Below are 19386 nucleotides of genomic sequence, written 5' to 3'. Positions count from 1 at the left end.
CAGAAAAGAGAGGATACTAAAAAACTTGCTTGTCCTATTGGCCTTGAATGTTCTGTGCCAGGCAAAGAACTCTGGAGCATGTGTAGGGTTCCTGAGAACAGTTGGTGAACAGAGATGGGGTGGGATGGGCACTGCTCCCATAGGCAACGCTGGGCTGAGGACACTAGCAGTGCTACATCTTCCGGATTGCTGAAGAGAGGGTGAAGAACGGGCTTTATTGCACTTTCTCATTCTTAGGAAACATGGTTGCCCTGCAGAGGGTCTCTTGATTTGCAGAAAACACTGCACATCAATGATAAGGTGCAGGCAGAATCACAGGTCACCTCTGCTCTAAAAGAAAAATAAAAGTCCACCAGCTGGGCTTTTCAGGGAGAGCTTCTGTACTGGGATCCTTGGGCTGGATGGACTGTGTCTGGCCAGGTCACTGTGTGGCAGGCAGAATAGCTAACTGGCAGATGCCTTGGGAAGGTTCTGCACCCAGAAGAGTTGGGGCAAACTTTCCCAACAGGGAAACTTCTTGGCCAACATGTAAGCTCCATAAAGAGGCTGGAGCCATGATACTCGAACTCCAATATACCTGACTCCTTTTCTCCTACTCCTGGCTCAGAAAACCCAGAGGAGCAGAGATGCTGAGCTGACCTGGGAGGATCCCTGGATCCTGCTCCATGGCATCAAACTGGAGAAAACAAAAGGATCTAAGGGGTTGGAAAACAAAGAGCAGTTTACATCAGACATTGATTTTTAAAGTCTTTTTGAGCTCAGGAAACTGGAGGCAGATACCATGCAGAAAGGCCAGCCTGGCTGTCTGTCCATTGGTCTACCCTGAGCAGTTCTGAACATTTCATATATAAATGGGGTGGTATCGTTTATGGTTGATCTTTTTCCTACAAGTTGGGCAAGTGTTAGCATTCTTAAGGGAATCACGGAGGCACTGGCTACAGAAGACGTGGCCACATTCTGTAGAAACAATGAGGCGCCCATTCTGCACAATCTAGAAGACAATAAAAAGGAACAGCTTTAAAGTATCCCTTGTCACCAAGAACCCTAACCCAAACATCATTGAGGCCAGTGAAAACAAAGGGGCAGGGTTACAGCAGAAAAAGCAGAAGCAGCCTACATAACAATCTCAGAAGCAAATGCTGCCTCTGTGGAAGAGACTGTCGACAAGATAGGATTTTCCCAGCTGCATCAGCACAAAGGGGTTATGGGCAACCTTTACAAAAACCAGCAGCATCTAGTTAAGGCTATCGTGGGAAACATGAATTTGCAAAGGCTAAAGATGAAATGTATAGGGCCCATAACCAACTGGTACAATCTCCTTTGTAATTAGCCTTTGTGACAGACAGGTGTCAAATCCCACAGGAGACACAGATCTTCCAAGTTCTTTTTAGTAAAGTAGGTAAAACTTACAGGAGATACAAGCAGGTTACTTACCTCAGAGTATCCATCCATGCAGATCGGACAACTGACAGTACCTGAGGGCCTAAAATCACAGTGTCCTGCATCAGTTTCTAGGTAAACTCAAATACTTGATTACATCCTATAAAGTAGCTTCATATATGCAGCCCATATCTTCTACCAAATCAATCCTCTCTCTTCTGCTGATTTAAGACAGGCACACAAAAAATTTGAAGATAAAATTAATAGTTTGAGCCTTCAATCCCAGCACTCGTGAGGCAGAGCCAGAACTCTGAGAGTTCAAGGCCATCCTGGTCTACAGATTGAAATCCAGGACAGGCACCAAAACTACACAGAGAAACCCTGTCTCACACTCCTACCCCCACCCCAAAAATTAACAGCTTGAAGTGTTGGGCTGGAATGGCCATGAAAAGGGAGATGAGAGAACAGGTCTAGAAGAAAAGATATGAACAACTAGGCCCACCCACCTCCTTTGCCTCCATCACTCCTGCTAGTGTCACCTGAAACATAATCCGGTTACTGTGGGTATGTCTGTCTCCTGATACAGCTGTCTGTCTATCCATTGGTCTATCCTGAGCACACAGCTGAGCCCAGCCCTGCATACCAAGTACGCTTGGCTTTTTGGCAGATACTTGTTCTAGAGCAAGAGCTTATATACCTGCTGGCAAGTGCAGCATCTGTATACCCTGGCCTCCACCCAGCACAACAGGAGCAGAGCACATTACCTGAGTCCTGTAGCTCCTTCATCCTTGGCGCTTCGAGGAGTATGGGTAGTCACATACACATCTTTGTCTCTAGACAGTTCCTCATCATCACTGCTCACCACACAGCTGTCAGCATGGTCTTGGCGCAACCTTCTCCCATTTCTTCTTGGTCTTCTCCTTTCTAAGGAAAAGCCACATTTTCAGCCATCTTCACCATCCTACCCTAGGTCTCTGAAGACCCTCCCTCCCCTTGAGACCTCCAGAGAGAAACTCCCACCGCACTAGCTCCACCCCAAGAAGTCCTGCCCAGGAGCAGAGGCTACTCATTTACCTTCTCAGGAGAAAGCTCAATCCCTGACATCATGGGCAGAGATTTTCAGTAAAGCCAACAGGTCTAAACAAAGCATGCAATGCTGTGGCATTTATTCACAACAATTTTCTTTAAACCCAGGGGAAAAGGAAATAAAACTACTCACCTTCAACAATCTGAAGAGGGGAGAGAAAAAGAGAGTGTTATAAACATTCTGACATTTTAACTGATAAAACACACATCTTGCTTCCAATATATATGTCTGACTCTCAAGAATCCCATGGGGCTCCCATTCCTCCCTTACTCCTAGGGAAAGGAAATGTGTAATTCTCCAGACTAATGTCTCCTACGAGCCAATATGCTGGATCTTACCCAGCCCATATCTGGGAGCCTGTACAAGACCAGAGGTAGGGTTATTGTCTGGAGGAAGCTACATTCTGTTCACAAAAACAGAGGCCTAGCTCATCTCACTGGGCTGAGTCATTGCACCTTAGGCCAACACAGCAAATGCCAATGACAGAATCGTTGCAGGGTTTGTGCTACTGGATGTTATAAAAAAGATCAACTGGGTATTAGCTTGAGTCAGTCTTTTTAACAAGAACTGGAATACACTTGTTTGGTGGCTTAGAACATACATTAATATAGCTGAAGATGATTCTTGGTTTCCCATCTACTTACTTTCACCTTCAAAGTGCTGGGTTAGAGGTACGTATCACCACACCCAGTTTGTACACTGACAATTTCTGCCAGTTCAACTCCAGTCAGTGCTACACTGTGGATAAGGGGAACATTCAAGCCACAGGAGAAATGGCTGTATGTTTTCCTTTCCTTTTCATCACATAAGAGACACCATTTCTGAAAAGAGCAAACTGTGAACGCCCCAGGATCCACTCCTGTGCCACATTCTCATACCCTCCACTTGGACTCCTTTGCAGCAAAAATTTTGGCCCTAGTCAGCTGTGGTGGTACAAGTCTTTCATACTAGCACTCAAAGAGGCAGAGGCAGGTGGATCTCAGTGAGTTCGAGGCCAGCCTGGTCTACAAAGTGAGTTCCAGGACAGCCACTGCTATAAAGAGAAACCCTGATTCGAAAAAATAAATAAATAAATAAAAAACCCAAAAAAACAAAAACCAAACCAAAAGATCAGTGGAAGAGCACTTTCACAGCTTGTGTAGAGCCCCCAAATTCAATTCCCAGTACCTAGTATGAGGGATTCTCACTGCTTATATTTTAAAATTTCTCTTAACTCTTTGTGTCTTTGGAACAACACACAAGAATCTGCTTACAGTTTAGTCTTAAACTATGCTCCAGTAGGAGTCTAAGGTCAACCTGAAGACAGTTCAGAATCCCTAACATATATGCTTGTCCATGTCTTTAGTTAATAATTTAATGGCCTTTGATGATTCATTACAATCAACAACAGATGGAGATTGACTGGGGAAAAGAGCTACCAAATACAATTCTTTTTTTCTGAGACAGGGTTTCTCTGTGTAGCTTTACGCCTTTCCTGGAACTCGTTTTGGAGACCAGGCTGGCCTCGAACTCACAGAGATCCGCCTGCCTCTGCCTCCCAAGTGCTGGGATTAAAGGCGTGCGCCACCACCGCCTGGCTCCAAATACAATTCTTATATGGCTGGGACAAGCATGAGGTACTTTCTGTAACAAATCCAACACTAACTCTGAAACAAGAACCCAAGCCTCCTGTCTCCACACTACTTCATTGGAATTTTCCTCTAACTTCCTGACCATTCAGTCACTGTCAGGACAGTTCCCTCATCACCACTATTCCTATTCTAGGCTCACTCAAGGACTCCACTCATTGCCATCCTTACAAAGTTTCAATAGGTTAATCTGGAGTGGGGCAGTGCCAGATTAGCATGGAGCCTAAACCAAGGATGTGGAAAGGCAGGAAAGCCCAGGGAAGAAACCTGTGTAGCAAGAGCAGTCTACGAGGCCAGCCTGGTCTACAGAGGATCCAGGAAAGGCGCAAAGCTACACAGAGAAACCCTGTCTGGAGGGTGGGGGAGGGGAAGCATTCTAGACAAAGGCACGGGAGGGGAAATGATTTGACACCCAGCAGAAGATCACTGTCTTCTTAGAGGTAGAATCCCAGCTCCCTTGTCAGGACCTGGCCTGGTACATTATGGGTAGATGTTGAATTGTTAAGAAAAGGGATTTGGGGCTTTCTGAGCCCTTTCCCTGTTTACCAGCCCACTTCCATCCTCAGGAATGCTTTCCTTCAATAAACTGTATCTATTTCTATTACATTGACATAGGGGAAGAGAGAGGAAGAAAAAGGATTTGGTGCCACTTTCCAGCATTAGCAACTGCAATGTAGCTTTAGCTAAGGTTTTTACTAAATTATACTCTTTATAGAACTTCAGGAAGTTGACAGGAACTAACAACAAAAGTCAATGCTTTCACAGAGGAGGCCACTTACAATTAAACCTGTTCCTGTTTATTTCAAACAGTTCTAATCCATTTCCAGAAGAGCCATTGCTTACATGGGAGCCAATGTCCCTGAATTCACCAGTCTTTGTGAGGATAACAGAGATGACATCAGGACAACCTAGGGATTTCTAACTAAAACCATATTATTTCTTCTCTGGCAGCTCCATGCTATCATGTTTTCATTTTCCCTTAACTACATAACCCAGGAACACTGCCCGTCAAGTGTTCAAGACCAGAGGCACGCACCACAACACCTGGCTCCTGGTTACCCACATCTTCATTTTGTTTCTTTCCGAGACACAGGTTTCTCTGTGTATCTCTGGCTGTTTTGAACTCACTTTGTAGACCAGGCTGACTTTGAACTCACAGAGACCTGCCTGTCTCTGCCTCCTGAGTGCTGGGATTAAAGGTATGTGCCACATCCGGCTTCTGTATTGCTTCTCAGTAAAATTTTTCTCTCAAAGTTTTAAACAAATTAGGAAACAATGTGATATGTCTTTGTTCTGGCAGTCTGTTGCTAGGCACTCACTCAGAATTTCAAACCTCAGTTTGAGACAAATGGAAGATTAGATTACTAACACTTCTGTTCCCTGTCTGCTGTCCTTTCTGAGTACCAACTGCCACACACTTGTCCAATGCTATCCAAGGTGTCTCAACCTCTATTCCACAGCTTCAGTTCTGGCATACTGTAATCAAAAGGTGTTTAAAATGAATAGCAAACTTGTCCTTAAGATGCTCATCAATTAGTTGACCAGATCCAAAAGACACATGGAGGTAGGATGTATGTGTGTGTGTAGGGGTGTTCCAATACCATGGAATAGGTCTATCAGAAGTAACTTCTGATAACCCTGACCAGACTAGGCCTTAGTTCTAACAGGATATACATAGAATACACAGTCTCTCAAATTCTGTCCTCCCTGGAGTCATAAAAGAGCTGTGGCAGCAGGTGTTAGATAGACTAGGTAGCTGCTTCCCTAGAGTCATATTTACTGGTAACTATTCCTGAAACCCAATGGCAGCACAAAGTCAATATTCCCAGTTCCCTCCAGGTCAGAGGTATAAACATACTGCTAACTACTGTACTTCATGCAAGGCAAGACATCCAAACAGGTCTCTCTTAATACAATATAGTACCAACATTGGCAGCTTATCCCATTTCAAAGAGGCATGTCCAAGTTTACACATTTCAAACTACGGAACTAGGATTGCTGCCGCAGAAAGGTCAAAAGTCAAGCAGATCTAGTCCACAGGAGACAAGAGCCACAACAGGTGCTTTTCCTGACATATTTCTCATTAGGGGCTCCTGTTACTGAATACAGGACCTTCCCTTCACAATTACTTGATGTGTACGGATGTTTTGCCTTCAGTGTTCCTGATGCCAACAGAGCCCAGTGAAGAGGGCACTGATACCTTGGACCTGGATTTACAGCTGGTTGTGAGCTGCCCTGTGGGTGCTGGGAACTGAACCCAGGTCCTCTGGAAAAGTAGGCTCCTTAACCTCTGAGCCATCTCTCTAGTCCCTTTCACAATCTTCCTACCCCTGACCAGTAACCCAGGCTTCAGATGCAGATATGGACCAGGGACTCCTGCCCAAACCAGCCAACTTTCCCTTAACTGCTTACCACAACAGAATCATTGTGAGTCAGGTCCACAACCACAGGTTCCAAAGATTCACAGGTGAGGTCCACGATTTCATCTCCAGCTTCAAAATAAAGCAATTCAACAAGTATTAGGATAGGGCTGCACTCCTCAGGCTTGGTCCACATTACAAACAATGTATAAACTTGTGTCAAATGAAATCCCAACACACACAATACAAAAAACATCCAGACCAACTCCCTTTCAAAAATGATAACCAAGTGCCTCACCAGCATTGTCTTAAGTGGGCTATACGGATTTACTGAGGTCCAGAGGTGTACATGTGGGGACAAATGTCTGAGTGGTTTCATCCCACCCACACAATCATGCTCAGGCATCACAATTTCATTAATTAGGGAAGGCATGCAAAAACCACTTACAACTATTTTTTCCTGATTGCTATTAGCATTAAAAAAATATGAGGCTTAGATCCCCACCCTCCACAGGGTTTCTCTGTGTAGCTTTGGCTTCTTCCCTGGAACTCACTCTATAGCTCAGACTGATCTTGAACTCAAGAGATCCGCCTGCCTCTGCCTCCCCAGTGCTGGGATTAAAGGCATGCGCCACCACTGCCCGGTGAGGTTTAGGTTTTATAAACAGTATGAGTAACACATTCTAACTTGTTTTATCTGCTTCTGCTTGTATTAAATTTCCCAGTGCTATGTGTAGTGACACACACCTTTAATACTAGCCCTTGGTAGGCAGAGGCAGGCGGATCTCTGTAAGTTTGAGGCCAGTCTGGTCTGCAGGGTGAGTTCCAGAATGGCCAGGGCTATACAGAACTCTTGTCTTAAAAAACAAAAATAAGCTGGGCAGTGGTGGCGCACACCTTTAATCCCAGCACTCAGGAGGCAGAGCCAGGTGGATCTTTGTGAGTTCGAGGCCAGCCTGGACTACCAAGTGAGTCCCAGGAAAGGCGCAAAGCTACACAGAGAAACCCTGTCTTGAAAAACCAAAATAAATAAATAAATAAATAAATAAATAAACAAATAAATAAAAAGAGGCCAAAAAAAAAAGAAAAAGAAAAAGAAAAACAAAACCCAAAACCAAACAAAAGCCAAAAACTTGTCTGTCTGCCTGCCTCTTCCCCACACTTATATACACACAAAAATACAATGTACCAATTGCCTCTCATTCTTTATGAAAATGAATGGCTACTACTTAATGATTCATAGACCATAATTTATGAGTCATTCTTTTTTGGTAGATACAACTGGCCCTTCCAAAAGAAACACCCTAACGGGCTGCCTGTGTATACCACCTCACAAAGGTGACAGAACTTCCAACAGCATGACAAGTGCCTCACTGGAAGCAGCTGGATCCTTCTTAACCCTGAGACTGAGTCCATGTATGTGTTTAGTGTTACATGTAAGAAAAAGACCTCCTTTGGGAATAGAATTCCAGAGCCTTAAATCTGTAGGTGAAGAGTAAAGGTTCTGAAGGATTCACTGTGAAAAATGCAACTGAGACCAAACAGAAAACACCGAGAAGTCTATCTTACACAAAGTAACTTCTTTTTAACTCTAAGATGGTTGAAAAGTTCCTACTTGCCGGTACACACACATTGTATAACCCCTTCGTTGTTTTTTCTTTGTAGTAGTGCTAAGGGGTGAACAAGGGCTTTGCACATTAAACAAGTGCCCTACCACATTGATCTGTATCCACAGCCCACTGCTTTTCTTTAAATTATCAGTTTTTGGAGCAATGAGGTGGTGGTGTACATCTTTAAACCCAGCACTCGGGAGGCAGGGGCAGGTGGATCTCTGTGAGTCAAGGCTAGCCTGCTCTACAGAGTGAGTTCCAAGACAGCCAGAACTGTTACACAAAGAAACCATCTCAAAACAACATTTAAAATATCAGTTCTTGAGCTTGAGTTATAAAAAATAACAGAGCAAAGGGGTTTGATCCAAGCCATCTGACACTTTCCTGGGCAGGCAAGAGAAAAAAATCCTATCTGGCCTCTTCCCAAGCTCTAGTAATGATAGCTCTATTGACAAGCTTGCCTTCTTTAGGAAGTTTTGTCTTAATGAACACCAGAAGAGGAAACTCAAGCATTTCACAAAGCTACACAGGGTGAAATAGCTGAGCCAAGTGGCTACTTCAAAACCCGTGAAGAGACCACAATACCAAAGGGGGCAGCTTTACTCATTGTAGCTATAAACTGCATAGGTAAGTCTAAGATTATACATACATATAAAGAAAGTGCAAGAGCTTCTAACAGCCAACATTTGTATGGTACAATCTGCCACACACAGTCCCAAGGGTTTTATGGCATCAATTCAACTTGCCCTATATACTAACGTTTTTTCCCCACCACAGAGGCCCACAAAGTGTGACCTGGGGCTAGAGAGATAGTTCAGGGGTTATGAATACTTACTACTCTTGTAAAAGACTCAAGTTCAGTTCCCAGCACCCACAGGGCAGCTCACAACCATCTGTAAACTCTAGTTCCAGGGAACATAATGACTTCTGGCCTCTGTGGGCACCAGGCACACATGTAGTACACAGACATACATGTAAGCAAAAACACTCATAAACATAAATATGGGTGGGTGGGAGTATGACTTTCCATGAGGCCTCACAGTAGGCATTAATAAACACAAACTGGGTCCAATTCACATGTTTACCGACTATACCATACTGTCTCTATTGTTACACACTACATACAGTCCAGTATTCCTGGCTCTTACCAGTTTCCACGAGTTCTATGGGTTCTGCTTCCAAGGAAATCTCAGGGGTTGAAGTTGTTTCCCGAGTTCGCTTCTGGGTTTGTCTAGAACTTACTGTTCCACCACGCCGCTTTCTTTGAGGGTTTCTCTAAGGTCATCAAGAGGGAAAAGAAGCAGTTGCATGAGCTCTAGACTTGACAGAGTTTCAGGAAAAGTAAAAAAGTCAACAGGGGGCCGGGCGGTGGTGGCGCACGCCTTTAATCCCAGCACTCGGGAGGCAGAGCCAGGCGGATCTCTGTGAGTTCGAGGCCAGCCTGGACTACCAAGTGAGTTCCAGGAAAGGCGCAAAGCTACACAGAGAAACCCTGTCTCGAAAAACCAAAAAAAAAAAAAAAAAAAAAAAAAAAAAGTCAACAGGGGAACGGTTTAACTTGTCCGCGCGCACGCGCGCGCGCGCGCGCGCACACACACACACACACACACACACACACACACACACACACACACAGAGTGCAGTATCCCACCCACTACAAAACTTGGCATCTCTGAAGCACAGGGAGAAAAAGAAATCCAGTACTTTTTGTTGTTTCACCTTGCTGTGTAGCCCTGGCTGTCCCAGAACTGAGATCTGCCTGTATCTGCCTTCAGAGTGCTAGGAGTAAATGTTTGTGTTATGCCCAGCTCAGAATGCTATTTTACACCTGATAAGAAACTTTTATTGTTCCAAAACACTTGTTCTGAATTTGAACCATCTATGCAACCTTGAAGAAGGTGCTGTCAGTAAGGACTAAAGGGCAAAGGACCTTTAGGCAACCTTCTTTAGATCACAGCTCTTTTTTTTTTTTTTTTTTTTTTTTTTTTTTAAAGATTTATTTATTTATTATGTATACAGAAGAGGGTGCCAGATCTCATTACAGATGGTTGTGAGCCACCATGTGGTTGCTGGGACTTGAACTCAGGACCTCTGGAGGAGCAGTCGGTGCTCTTAACCTCTGAGCCATCTCTCCAGCCCTAGATCACAGCTCTTAAGGATCACCTTTAACTCAACACTTTGGGAGACAGGTAGGAGGATCTATGTTAGTTCAAAAGCACCTTGGTCTATATAGGAAGTTCCAAGCCAGACAGTGCTATACACTGACATCCTATCTCAATCAATCATTCAATAAGTAATAATAATAATAATAATAAAACAAGCTCCAGGAGGTAGTGTTGCAAGTCTTTGATCCCAACACTCCAGAGGCAGAGGCAGGAAGACCTCTGTGAATTCAAAGCCAGCCTGGTCTACAGAGAGCTAGTTCCAGGGCAGCCAAGGCTGGAGAGATGGCAATTCCTGGCACCCTACAACTGTCTGTAATTCCAGTTCCAAGGGATCTGACACCTTCACACAGACATTCATGCAGGCAAAACACCAATGTATATAAAATAAAAATAAATCATTAGAAAAAAGAAAATCAACCAACCAACCAAAGAAACCAAAACAACAAAGCAAGCAAGCAAGCAAACAAATCCAACTATGTTTTACAATCCCATGTATGGTCACATAACTGAATGGGGGGAGGGTAGGCCGTGAAAAAAATTTTGCAACAGCAATGTTTTCTGAACCTACAAAGACCAAAAATTAATTCAAAACCAAATGCATCAAGAACTGATATTTCTCGTATCATCTGCCTATGTTGCATCATATGACTTCATTATAACTTTGGTTCTGAACACATAACTCATACACTTTATAGTGAACACAATGCCATGCCACACAATGACAACACCTATAACACCTCCATTTAGATTCAAGATTATTGTTATATTAGGAATTAGTGTTTTTACTGTACATGTATTTTTTATTCTTACAGAAACAGAATGGTTTAATTACAAACAAGACTTGTACCATCTTCCTACCATTATTCTTCAGCATATAATTACCAAACCAGTACATCCTTAGATTATATTGCTCCAGTATGTTTGATTTTTTTTTTCTTTGTTCGTTCATTTTTTTCTTTTTCTTGAGACAAGGTTTCTGTATGTAGCCCTGGCTGCCCTCAAACTCAGAGATCGTCCTGACTCTGACTCCTGAGTGCTGGGACTAAAGGGGTACACCACCACCTGTATGTCTAATTTTTTTTTTAATTGCTGTTTGCCAGGTATGGTGGCACATGTCTTTAGAACTACAGAGGCAGAGTCAGGTGAATTTTTGAGTTCCAGGCTAGCCAGGGATACATAGAAGACCTTACCTCAAAAATAAATGTTTAAAATTTTTAATCTGTGTAAATTAATATGAGTTTCATAAAAAAAAAAAGATAATCAAATCAATTCTGGTTTGGGATTAGGACAGAATTTCCAACGTTTCTGAAATGGCCTTAAATACTACAGATTTATTGAAGTGGCATTCTTAGAAATGCTGATCATAAAATCAAAATACTAGCCAGGCATGCTGGCACATGCCTTTAATCACAGCACTCAGAAAGTAGTTAAAAAAAATACCAAAGATGTTATACATTCAGTCAACTTTACTTTTTTTTTTTTTGCTTTTTGAGATTGGGTTTCTCTGTGTAGCCCTGGCTATCCTGTAGACTAGGCTGGCCTCTGCCTTCCAAGTGCTGGGATTAAAGGTGTGTAACAACATGCCCAGCTAATTCACTATCTTTTTCTTTAAACATTTATCATATGCACGAATGCACTTGTACTTGTGCTACCATGCTTACAACATGAAGTCAGAGGACAGCTTTCAGCAATCAATTCTCTCCTTCTACCATGTGGAGCCTGGGGATCAAGCTCAATGTCAGGTTCATTGGTAAACATCTTACCTAATGAGCCATCTTGCCAGACCAAGATTAATTCTTTATATAAAAAAGTGTATCTATTTTATTAACATAGAATTTATTTTCATCTTTATAAACAGTAAAGTTACATTTATACCAAATTATTCAAAAGTAAACATGATTATCAACAAACACTTGATCTACATGCACATCTACATTACTACCTGAGGTCATAAAAACTCCCCAAAGAAAAAAAGTTCCAAGTGGAAAAACTTTAAGACACGTTAGTTACTCTAGAGCACAAGTGCTTCCAGCCTGTATCTATCTGTCTTGTACTGAACCAGAGCTGACTCCCAGATGTGAGCAAAAGTGAAAACAGTCATTGGTTATTTTTTCCCATTTTACATATATGAATATTTTGCCAGCATGCATGTCTTCTGTGTACCACTTCCAGGCCTGTGAAGGCCAGAAGAGGGCACAAGACCTTCTGAACTGGAGTTAAAATTCTGAGGTGCCACTGACCCAGGTCCCCTGGAGGGGCAGCAAGCGCTCTTGGCCATATGCCTAGACCCACTTTTTTTTTCTCCTCTTCTTTTTCCCAAGACAGGGTTTCTCTGTGTAGTTTTGTGCCTTTCCTGGAACTCACGCTGTAGCCTAGGCTGGCCTTGAACTCACAGAGATCTGGCTGCCTCTGCCTCCCTAGTGCTGCCACTGCCCAGCGTTTTTGTTTTTGTTTTTGTTTTTTTGAGACAGGGTTTCTGTGTGGCTCTGGCTGTCCTGGAACTCTGTAGACCAGGCTGGCCTCAAACTTAGATAAGTCAGTTCTCTCTTTTCACCATGTGGGTCCTGGGAATCAAACTTGTCAGAAAGGGCCCTTTATCAACTGAACCGTTTCACAGGCCTGTAAATAGCAGTTAATACATCTGTAAAGGCCAAAGGCAAAAGCAGAGGCCTTTCTTGTCTCTCTACTCATTTATTTTTTTTAACTTTTGTTTTTTTTTTAAAGTCTGAGTGTGTGTGTGTATGCATACTATATGCATGCCTGGTGCCCACAGAGGCCAGAAGGTCACCTGGTTCTGGAGTTACAGGAGGTGTGAGCCACCTGGAACTGGAGTCCTCTGGAAGAGTAGTGTGTGCTTCCTAACCACCAAATTCATCTTTCTAGCCCTTAGATGTGAGACCATATCTCTCATTAAACCTAGTGTTTATTGTTTCTCCTAGATTGGCTCATCAGTATGCCCTTGGGATCAAGCCTCCTCCTTCTCTAAGGACTGAAGATGTGTGCTATCCTGCCCAGCTTTTATGTGGGTGATGGGGACCCAAATTCGGGTCCTCATTCTCACATAGGAAGCTGAGGCATCTCTGCAGCCCTAGAGTCTGATCTCATTATCTAGTTGAGTATGGCCCTGAACTTGAAACTCTGATCATCTTGCCTCCATTACCAATGGATTATAGATGTATTTACTATTTGCTTGGATTATACATAGGTGTATACCACAACAGATTTTTTTCAGTTCTACTGGGAATGTAATGCAGGGCCTTTCGCATAAGCAATAGAGACACATCTTCAGCTGTTTTTATTTATTTTACTTTTAGAGACAGAGTTACTGTGTAACCCAGACTATCCTTAACTTTCAGTCTTTGTATCTCAACTTCTCATTTTCGGGAACTGTAGGCCAGTGCTGTAACATGTGGCTTATAGTCCTCTTTAATGTGCTGTAACAGACAAAATAGTTAACTCATGTTGGTAATAAAATTTACAAAAAAACTTACTGTACTCATTGTGCTCGCTGGCTTCAATCCACAGAAAAGGAAGTGATATACACCAAGATTTATGGGGAGGTGGGATGTTCTCAGTCTCTCATGCCCACTGAATACTCATCCTGTGGCTTACAATCTGGAGCCAATTAGATGTCCAGTATTTCCAAGTTCTGAAAAACAAAGATACCCACTTGATAAATGTTGCTATTTGCACCGCTGAAGACAAAGTTCACACATGTACATACACCACACACAGAAAATTTACCAGGCTTTTCTATCACCTGGATGCTTTGCTGAACATTTTATGTAATTTGTACCTTTACCCTACATTCATTTTTAGGAAGAAATAATTCTTGCTGAATATAGAACTATGTAATCCCAAAGTTTACTACCCAAACTATTACACCATTTTCTGCCCAAGCTCCTTTTTGAACAGAAGGCTTCCTGTATTCTACCACTGAGCTATACTCCTGCAGACCTTTCTGACCTCCTTTCTGGTTGCTTCAAATGTAGCAAAATGATTAACTCTAGGAGAAAGACAAGTTTTAGCTGCTAAACTAAAATACATAAACCAGCTCCTTAGCAGGAGGAAAGGAACAGAGAGAGCTTCCTAAGCCAAAGAGTCTTCTTGTCTTGTTATTTCACCACCCTTCCAAGGATCTGAGGGACTAAGGAGATAGCCATCTTTTGCAAGTTTCCCAACATACAATTCAGACCATAGAATAGTCCCATACCCACTGTAATTGCTGGATTCCCATGTACATTTTTGCTTCTGGTTTTAGGAAGTATCTTACATATCCATGAAATGTGTGCTCGCCCCATCTACCTCAAGGGCACATCTTAATTCAGAAGACTATAACAAAAATATCGTCCTGGGCAGTGGTGGTGCACGCCTTTAATCCTGACACTCAGGCGGCAGAGTGAGGTGTATCTCTGTGAGCTTGTGGCCAGCCAGGTCTACAGAACAAGTTCCAGGACAGCCAGAGCTACAGAGACCCTGCCTCAAAAACAAAACAAAACAAAACAAAACAAAACCCCAAACAAACACCACCCCCACCACCCCCCGCATCTTTACAATGAGTTAGAGGCTCCATGGACTAGAGTGCCTGCTGTGAAAGCAAGAGGACCTGAGTTAAGCCTCCGCAGCACCCACATAAAAGCTAGGCAGGGCAGCATGCCAGGAACCTCACAGCTTCAGATTTAGTCAGACCCAGTTTCAAGAAAATAAGGCAGAGGAGCCAGGCAGTGGTGGCACGCCTTTAATTTCAGCACTCGGGAGACAGAGGCAGGTGGATCTCTGTGAGTTTGAGGTCAGCCTGGGCTACAGACTGAGTTCCAGAAAATGCACCAAAGCTACACAGAGAAACCCTGTCTTGAACAGCCCCCCCCCCCCAAAAATGTAGAGGACAATATAGGAAGACATTTGATGTCCTTCTCTGGTCTCTACATGGGCACATGCAGAAGGGAAAGAAAGACCTGTCTGCTGAGTGCTGAGAAACGTGACGGGCATATTTTGGTAGTTCCATTAGTCTCTTGCCTCATTTTATGATGTTTAGCCTCTATTCTATGATACTAAGCATGGCTGCTACAGACACCCTAACCTGTATGCTTCTTACAATCTGAAGCTGAGTCTCTTAAAAACCCAACAATCCATTACTATCACTAGGAGCTTTCCTGGAGTCTTTCACATTCCACACTACTGGTGACTATACCAACTCCATTCCAAATCTGGTTCTTCTCTTTCAGAGATAACAATGGCCGAGAGCCAGAGAACTCTATCTATGACAGGAACCAGTCTTAGGAATCTATCTAGAGACTGAATTTAACCAGCAAATCCAGGCAGGAAAGGGCATCCATCAGATCAGCCTGAGGATGTAGATAGATGTACCCTCACCAATCACAAAGGTTTCTGGATTATACAGATGACAGGTTGTCAGAATATTTACTTTCATGTTTAAGATGAGGTGCTATCCAAGGACAATCTGTATGTCCTTCCTATTGGCCAGATTAAGGAAGTAAGTATTGTGATGAACACCATTTTTTCTAAGAGGGACGAGTAAGAGTAAAGTCACAACCCACAACCAATAAATACCAGAATTTACACTTTTTTGTTTTGGGTGGAGGGGTTGTTTTTCTCTTCCAGTGGTGGGGATGGAACCCAAGGTCTTAGCCATGCTCAACCACTGAGCTACTTCCCCAAGTTCTGAGACTCTATATGTGTGTGTTGCAGGATATTTGATCACACTGTGAACCCCTAGTTTGCATTATTAACTGGCGCACACCTTTAATCTAAGAGCTTTCTGCTTGAATAATGCAAACAAGATTAAGATTAAGTAAAGTCAGCCATAGATCAAGAGGCAAAGCAAGAAACCAGTTGACAGGAAGTGAACATTTAAAAAAAAAAAAAGAGAGCAAGAGGAACTCAGGAGGACAAATAAATAGACACACAGGAAGTAGAAGGGAGGGACACTGAGTTTGAGATGGTGAAGGATGTTTTTTTGGGATGTTGGTGCAGGAGAAAGGTCAGCCGGGTGCTTTCTCTGCCTCTCTGAGCTAGCAGGCTTTCACCCCAGCATCTGGCTCCTGAGTCTTCACCGGTAAAATAGAATGATTCAGATTTAGTGAAAAACATGTGCCACGAACACAGTTTTGTTTGTTTTTGAGAAAGGGTCTATGTACGAGTGGCTAGTCTGGAATTCTGAGAATTCAGAAGGCTGATAAAAGGTGTGTGCCACCATGCCTGGCAGAGAATCTATACTCTAACTGCTATGCTAAGACCAAAATTTGAGGTATTCTAGAAGAAAATTATAACCAACTCTTAATTCCTGTTTCCTACAATACAATCCTCCAGCACCATGACGTTAGCAAGGGCCCCACCATCCTTCAGTGCAAAGGAAGCCCTCAACTTGACAGGGCTTTCTTTATCTACTTTCCACCTCCCTAGTATTTTGCACATAACAGATACTAAAGATAATTGATTGGAATGAGCGAACGACTTTGAGGGTGACAGTGTCCTTGCCATTAAAAGACCCAGGATGCCCGATGGTAATGGTGCACTCCTTTAATCCCAGCACTTGGGAGGCAGAGGCAGGAGGATCTCTGTGAGTTGGAGGCCAGCCTGATCTACAAAGCAAGATCCAGGACAGGTACCAAAACTACACAGAGAAACCCTGTCTTGAAAAACAAAACAAAACAAAAAGTGTAGTGTCCTTCTACAAGTGTTAACTGGAAGACACAATTAACTATGATACTGTAAGCTTCTTGATTGTGGAAATGAACCTTAGATAGTCTGCCACATTCAAATTAATGTGAAGTGGAGGGGAGTGAATGCTTGCAGTATCAGACCTGCCTAACTGTGGCTCTTAAAGCAACTGAAGTACCTTTTGAAACTTAGTTCAGCTGGGTTTAATTTTCTGATTTTTTTTCCTGCTATTTCTCAAAGAGGCTGTGTACAGCCAACTCACTTCCTACTATGTATAAAGTGTTCCTATTATATCAACACCGCTGGAAGAAATGAGTCCAAACGAGCATTTTAAGTAGACCTGTATTTCACTTTCAGGCACCCTGATGCCAACCCCTCACTCTAGGCTCTTTTCTATGACAGTGCCATTAACAGTTGGGAGGCAGAGACAGGCAGACCTCCGAGTTTGAGGCCAGTCTGATCTACACAGCAAGTTTGAGGCCAGCTGAGGATACACAGTGAGATCCTATCTCAGAATAAATAAATTTAAAACTGTTGTATGTACATGGGAGAGGTACACATGTTATAGTGTGTAAAGTCAAGAGGGTAACTTTGTGGATTTGGTTCTTCCTTCCACCTTTACAAGGTATCACTATTCTTGGTAGTCAACTTGACTACATCTGTAATTATTAAATCCCAAATGGCTTGCATACACCTTCCAGGAATTTTTTCTTATTAAGTCATTTGACGTGGGAAGATCTACTTCTAATCTAGATCTTTGGGGAGGGAAGATCCACCTTTTGTTTTGTTTTTGAAGACAGGGTTTCTCTGTGTGTAGCTCCGGCTGTCCAGGAACTCACTTTGTAGATCACGCTGGCCTTCAACTCACTGAAATTCAAATGCCTCTCTCTGCCTCTTGAGTTCTGGGATTAAAGGTGTTTACCACCACTGCCAGGCTACACTTCCTAAATTTAATAAGCCTAACTCTAAATCAAACACTTACCACAGATTCCACTGCATTTAGTATACTTGGCAAAACAAAAGTAAGGTTGCCATTTTTCTTCCCAATGAAATTGTATTCAAATTATATGGCTCATTAGATGCTTAGAAAAAAATGACAGATAACTGAGAAAAGTTGTAGGAGAGTATTTTGATTTGAACCTAGGGCCTGGCACATGCCAGACAAGTGATTTACCACTGCGCGCGCTCTCGCTCTCGCGCTCACTCTTGCGCGCGCGCTCTCTCGCTCTCTCTCTCTCTCTCTCTCTCTCTCTCTCTCTCTCTCTCCACACACCCCCACACACACACACCCCCCCCCACACACACACACCCCAGTTATATATGAGAATTTGAGTTCGGATCCCAGTATCTATGAAAGAATGTGAGGCATGGCAGAGTGCTCACCTGTAACCCTATGCTGTGTGTGTATGGGAGGGCGGGGGTGAGACAGGAAGCCTGCTGAGGCTTGGAGACCTGGTCTCAAGGAGTATGATAAAGAGTGTGATAAGGCAACACCACTGCTCTCTGCAAGGTATACACCCTACCCCACACAGAGAGGGAGGAGGTTGACTCATTTGCCCTGAACTCATTCCACAGCCCAATCACTTGTGATCCTCTTGCCTCAGGCCTCTTGAGTACCTAGGATACTGGCACAGGCCACTAGCTTGGCTTTTTTTGGGGGGGGAGGGATGTTCAGATCTAGGGAGGAAAATGGATCCTTTCAATATATGTAAAATTAGTCTATATCAGGTAAACAAAGGGACTTGGGAGTAGGATTCTTACAGGACTATCATGTGAGTTGAAGGGCAGTCTAGACAACTTAGCAAAACTCTGACTCAAAATAAAAAAGTAAAATGAGGGGCCAGGCGGTGGTGGCGCACGCCTTTAATCCCTGCACTCGGGAGGCAGAGGCAGGCGGATCTCTGTGACTTCAAGGCCAGCCTGGTCTACAGAGTGAGATCCAGGAAAGGCGCAAAGCTACACAAAGAAACCCTGTCTCGAAAAAAAACAAACAAACAAAAAAAAGTAAAATGAGGAGTTGGTGAGATACCACAGCAGTAAAGCACTTGCTATATGCAAGCCTGACAGCTTCATTCAATTCGAAGTAGCAACATCAGTGGAAGGAGAAACTGACTTCATAAACTTGTCTTCTTACTACCAAACATACATCATGGCACCTGGGTGCCCTAGACCCACATCATATTCACACAATAGTATTTAGTAATAATAAATGAAAAAGACCAGAGATGTAGCTCAGTAGTAGAGTAAGCTGCCTAACATGTGTGAGACCCTGGGTTCAATCTCCAGTCCCAACAAAACAATTTCGTTTGACTGTTCAGGACTGCAGCAAACAATATATACTCACCGAGAAACCAACTTTCCTCGGAATAATAACTAAGTAAGCAAGCAAATAAAACTAAAACTGCCGGGCGGTGGTGGCGCTCGTCTTTAATCCCAGCACTCGGGAGGCAGAGCCAAGCGGATCTCTGTGAGTTC

At 43.2% G+C, this 19386-nt stretch overlaps 1 protein-coding gene across 4 annotated transcripts in view; it reads right to left on the bottom strand.

Moving 5' to 3' along the window:
• Positions 1 to 721: 721 nt before the first annotated feature.
• The window catches only part of Rnf4 (ring finger protein 4), a 21038-nt gene continuing 2373 nt past the window's right edge, over positions 722 to 19386 (bottom strand). For all 4 annotated transcript variants that reach the window (XM_059275713.1, XM_059275714.1, XM_059275711.1 and 1 more), the window contains exons 2-8: positions 13722 to 13879; positions 9214 to 9340; positions 6508 to 6587; positions 2600 to 2609; positions 2145 to 2304; positions 1435 to 1483; positions 722 to 991 (exon numbers count right to left, since the gene is read on the bottom strand). In XM_059275713.1, the coding sequence (XP_059131696.1) occupies positions 842 to 991; positions 1435 to 1483; positions 2145 to 2304; positions 2600 to 2609; positions 6508 to 6587; positions 9214 to 9340; positions 13722 to 13730 (585 nt within the window). In that variant the 5' untranslated portion in view covers positions 13731 to 13879 and the 3' untranslated portion in view covers positions 722 to 841. The remainder of the gene's footprint in view (positions 992 to 1434; positions 1484 to 2144; positions 2305 to 2599; positions 2610 to 6507; positions 6588 to 9213; positions 9341 to 13721; positions 13880 to 19386) is intronic.

Source organism: Peromyscus eremicus, chromosome 10, assembly GCF_949786415.1.
Source record: "Peromyscus eremicus chromosome 10, PerEre_H2_v1, whole genome shotgun sequence".
Classification (NCBI taxonomy): domain Eukaryota; kingdom Metazoa; phylum Chordata; class Mammalia; order Rodentia; family Cricetidae; genus Peromyscus; species Peromyscus eremicus.
Note: the sequence above shows the minus strand (reverse complement) of the source record. Positions and strands in the feature narration are given on the sequence as shown.